A 5,193-nucleotide genomic window follows, 5' to 3' on the forward strand; every position below is an offset into this window, starting at 1 on the left:
GTTATCCCCTTTCCTAGTTTCCCTTTCAGGAACACTCCTCCATTGCTGGTGGGATTGTATGCTGGTATAACCACTCTGGAAATCAGTTTGGCAGTTCCTTAGAAAATTGGACATAATACTAGCAGAAGATCCAGCAATACCACTCCTGGGCATATACCCAGAAGATGCTCCAACTTATAATAAGGACACATACACCATTATGTTCATAGCAGCCTTATTTATAATAGTCAGAAGCTGGAAAGAACCCAGATATCTTTCAACAGAGGAATGGATATAGAAAATGTGGTATGTTTATATAATGGAGTACTACTCAGCTATTAAAAACAATGAATTTATGAAATTCTTAGATAAATGGACAAATCGTGGACTCTTTCACTAGTCAAGGTTTCTGAAAAACTAATCAAACACTTCATACTAGTGAGAGTGAAAACATAAAGCTGTGTCCTGTCCCTCCACAGCTGATAAGGCCATTTCAAGGAAAACAAAAAGCTGAATGAAGGATGTATCTTTTGTCAAAGGACTAGGTGCAATCCCAGAATTTGGAAAGCTAATGCAGAAGGATTGTCTTTAGATCAGACTATATGTACTATTCTGAGTCATTCCATTTTATGTAAAATGGTATATAAACAAGCTATGGTCTGTCTTGAGGGATTCCATTTTACATCCAGCTTGAACTCCATTTTTAACTCAAACACAGAGACAGACTGACTCTTCACTTTAGTAGGCACAAAGCTCTATGTGTCCAGTGCCACCCATAAGTTTCATGTTGATAAATAATTTATTCCTATAAGCAGGAAAGGTATCAGCCTCTAAATTTATCCAAGGAAATTTAGACCATGTGACAATCTGAGCATATTAAAATCATAACAACAACAACAAAAACAAACCACAGGCCCAAGAACTTACCAAACATACAAGATTACTGAAGGCCCTAGCACTTTCATCTGGACCCACACAAATGAGCATACTTAGTACTTAAATGACTATGGCTGCTACCAACCTGTTACCTGACCACAGTGTGGATATTCAACAGGCAACTCCCAGCTATCCTAAAGGCCTAGCTCAGTCTTTACTATTGGTAGGGGCTACTTGATTGCTATTTGTCTGCTCAGGAAATTATTTGTTTGTTCAGGAGTGCTATGCACTTGTCCACCTATCCATCCATTTGGATTCAGTCCCGCCCTTTGCCTTTATGATGTTCATGGTCCTTCACCTCCTTTTTGTAGCTCCGCTCATTTAGCTACAATGTTGAGCTGTCTCAACCAGAGAGAGCTATTTCCAGCAAAAGGCTAGCTATCTCAACCTTTTTAGAATAGCAAGAAAAAGCTATTTGGAGTGAGCAGAATGCGTGGGGGGGGGGTGGTGGATGGGGAGAATGAAAAGCTGTCTCCAGCAGACTACAGCAGAGCTACCTATAGAGAGCTGTCTAGGAAGCTATCTTGAGCAGAACATAGACTGCCAGCTTGAACCCACAATTTGACTTGGAGTGGTTTGTATTCACCAACAGGGACCTAACTGAGACTGATTCTTGGCAAAAACAAAACAAAACAAAACAAAAAACTTTGGGAAAGTCTGACAAAACAAACATCATATAAACTAAGAGCAGAAAGAGAGGTGAGAAGGGTACTTTGCAGGACTATTCATTGTGATTTATATTGGATGACTTCTTCCGTCTCCAGAATCAAGCACACTCCTCTCCTGTGGGTATAACATGAACAGATCTCTCATAAGGATTTTATAGCTAGCTTCTGAATACGACCAGAGCCTGAACCTGAACCTGAAACCTGCCATTATCTCAAATTCCTTCAATTTAAAATATTAAGGACCACCTTTTGAGATACTATGTCCTAAACACTGTTAGGGCAGATGTAATGATGTTCTTGTGTGAGCCAAGGAAAGAAAGTGACAGAGGAAGGAAGGGAAAGATGTGGGAAGGAGGAAATGTGACAAGATGTTCAGAGCTGGTGAGTGGGGAAGAACAGCACATATGAGATGTGTTATTCTTGCAACTGAACACATTCAGAATAGGAAAATGTGACCAGAAGAAAGTTCAGAAATACGCTAGGGTAAAGGGATAGGAATTTCTGGAGAGGTCACATTTTTATATTTTACATTATTCACTGGCACAAGGCTGAGTATTTATATTGTCTGAGCATTTTCAATGTGGCTGTCTTCATGGAACAGTCTGTTCTTAGTGTTTATTAAGAGATTCTCGAATGGTTAAATTTAGGATTATGCGTTTAACTCCAGTAACCTCCCAGTTGTAAAATTATAAGACTCTGAAACAACTTTTGAACTCTGATTTTAAAATAGTTCCCAATTTATTTATGAAACTGGTTTTGGAGTCATGCAGACATTTTATTTGGAATCTGTTTTAAAGGAAGGTTGTGCAGGAACAGACAGATGTTTGTTTCAACAATGGTACTAGTTGGCTTAGTTAGGGTTTTAATGATGTAAACAGACACTATGACCAAGACAAGTCTTCTAAGAAGAACAGTTAGCCTTTCTCGCTCCCCGGCCATCTTGGTGTTGGTTGTCCCGCACCTAAGGCAGGAAGATGGTGGCCGCAAAGAATACGAAAAAGTCTCTGGAGTCGATCAACTCTAGGCTCCAACTTGTTATGAAAAGTGGGAAGTACGTGCTGGGCTACAAACAGACTCTGAAGATGATCGGACAAGGCAAAGCGAAGTTGGTTATCCTTGCCAACAACTGTCCAGCTTTGAGGAAATCTGAAATAGAGTACTATGCCATGTTGGCTAAAACTGGGGTCCATCACTACAGTGGCAATAATATTGAACTGGACACAGCGTGTGGAAAATACTACAGAGTATGCACACTGGCTATCATTGACCCAGGTGATTCTGATATTATTAGAAGCATGCCAGAACAGACTGGTGAGAAGTACACAAGAAAGTTTTCCTTTAATAAAACTTTGCCAGAGCTCCTTTTGAAAAAAAAAAAAAAAACAAAGAAGAAGAAGAAGAAGAAGAAGAAGAACATTTAATTGGGACTGGCTTACAGGTTCAGAGGCTCAGTCCATTATCATTATGGAAGGAACATGGCAGCATCCAGGCAGACATAGTACCCTAGGAGCTGAGAGTTCTACACCTTTATCTGAAGGCTGCTAGCAAAATACTGGCTTCCAGGAAGCTAGGATGAGTGTCTGAAAGCCCACAGCCACAGTGACACACCTACTCTAACAGGGCCACACCTTTTAATAGTGCCACTCCCTGGGCCAAGCATATACAAACCATCAAATTTCAATCCCTGGCCCCCATAAACTTTTTCAAACACATGAGTCTATGGGGGTCATACCTAAACATAGCATAATGCAAAATATATTTAGCCCAACTTCCAAAGTCCCCATAATCTATAGCGGTTTCAACAATGTTAAAAATCCAAAGTTCAAAATCTTTTCTGAGATTCATCCAATCACTTAACTGTAATCCCTAAAGCAAGACAGGAAACCAGTTGGGCAAACTCCAAACTCTGCATCTCCATGGCTGAAGTCAAAGCAATCTTCACAGCTCCAACTCCTTTTTTATCTTTGTTGACTGCAACAAACTTTTTTCCTCTGGGCTGGTTCCACACCCTGTTAGTAGCTTTCCTCAGCAGATAGCCCACAGCTCTGGCATCTTGAACATCTTAGGGTCTCCATAGCAACTTCAATGTTACAGCTTCTTGTTTCAGTGTCTGGGATCCACACATGATCTTCTGGGTTTCTCCAAAGGGCTGGTGTCACTTCTCCAGCTCTGCTCTTTGTAGTACTCTAAGCTGAGGTTGATCCACTCCACTGCTGCTGCTGTTCTTGATAGTCACCCCACGATACTGGCATCTCTAATACACTGTCTTCCACTGTAACTAGGCTTCACTAATAGCCTCTCATAGGCTCTGTTCATGGTGCCAAGCCTCAAATCCTTTGCATGACCCCTGCAGTCCTGGGCTGTCAACTGCAACTGAAGCTGCACCTTCACCAATGGTCTTCCATGACCTCTCACTATGCCAAGCCTCAGCCACTCTTCATGACCCCTTCATATCTTCAAAACCAGTACCACATGGATGACTCTTACACATTGCCAAGTACAGCTGCAGCAGGAGGTACAACCTTGGTTATGTCTGGAACATGGCTTCTTTGTGCTCTCAGAAAATACTTCTCAAGAAATTACAACTCAGTGATACTAGTTCCTCTTTTTTTTGTTGTTGTTGTTGTTGTTTTGTTGTTTTTTTTGTTTTGTTTTCAAGACAGGGTTTCTGTGTGTAGCCCGGGGCTGTCCTGGAACTCACTCTGTAGACCAGGCTGGCCTCGAACTCAGAGATCTGCTTGCCTCTGACTCCCAAGTGCTGGGATTAAAGGCATGTGCCACCACTGCCAGACTACTAGTCTCTTTTTATTTATTTATTTATTTTAATTTTTTTATTAGGTATATACTTCATTTACATTTCCAGTGCTATCCCAAAAGACCCCCATACCCCCCCACTCCCCTCACTACCACCCACTCCCACTTCTTGGCCCTGGTGTTCCCCTATACTGAGGCATATAAAATTTGCATGACCAATGGGCCTCTCTTTCTACTGATGGCCAACTAGGCCATCTTCTGATACATATGCAGCTAGAGACACGAGCTCCAGGGGGTAATGGTTAGTTCATATGGTTGTTCCAACTATAGGGTTGCAGATCCCTTTAGCTCCTTGGGTACTTTCTCTAGCTCCTCCATTGGAGGTCCTATGATCCATCCAATAGCTGACTGTGAGCATCTACTTCTGTGTTTGCTAGGCCCCAGCATAGTCTCACAAGAGACAGCTATATAAGGGTCCTTTCAGAAAATCTTGCTAGTTTATACAATGGTGTCAGCGTTTGGAGGCAGATTATGGGATGGATCCCTGAGTATGGCAGTCTCTAGATGGTCCATCCTTTCATCTCAGCTCCAAACTTTTTCCCTGTAACTCCTTCCATGGGTGTTTTGTACCCAATTCTAAGAAGGGGCAAAGTGTCGATCGACACTTTGGTCTTCGTTCTTCTTGAGTTGCATCTGTTTCACAAATTGTATCTTATATCTTGGGTAATCTAAGTATCTGGGCTAATATCCACTTATTAGTGAGTACATATCATGTGAGTTCTTTTGTGATTGGGTTACCTCACTCAGGATGATGCCCTCCAGGTCCATCCATTTGCCTAGGAATTGCATACATTCA

The 5,193-nt window shown here is 41.7% G+C and overlaps 1 protein-coding gene across 1 annotated transcript in view; it reads left to right on the forward strand.

Moving 5' to 3' along the window:
• The first annotated feature begins 2,536 nt into the window (after window positions 1–2,536).
• Window positions 2,537–5,193, forward strand: part of LOC110304202 (60S ribosomal protein L30-like) — a 5,869-nt gene continuing 3,212 nt past the window's right edge. The window contains exon 1 of the mRNA XM_029483231.1: window positions 2,537–2,913. Coding sequence (XP_029339091.1) covers window positions 2,558–2,913 — 356 coding nt within the window. The 5' untranslated portion in view covers window positions 2,537–2,557. The remainder of the gene's footprint in view (window positions 2,914–5,193) is intronic.

Source organism: Mus caroli, chromosome 11, assembly GCF_900094665.2.
Source record: "Mus caroli chromosome 11, CAROLI_EIJ_v1.1, whole genome shotgun sequence".
Lineage (NCBI taxonomy): Eukaryota > Metazoa > Chordata > Mammalia > Rodentia > Muridae > Mus > Mus caroli.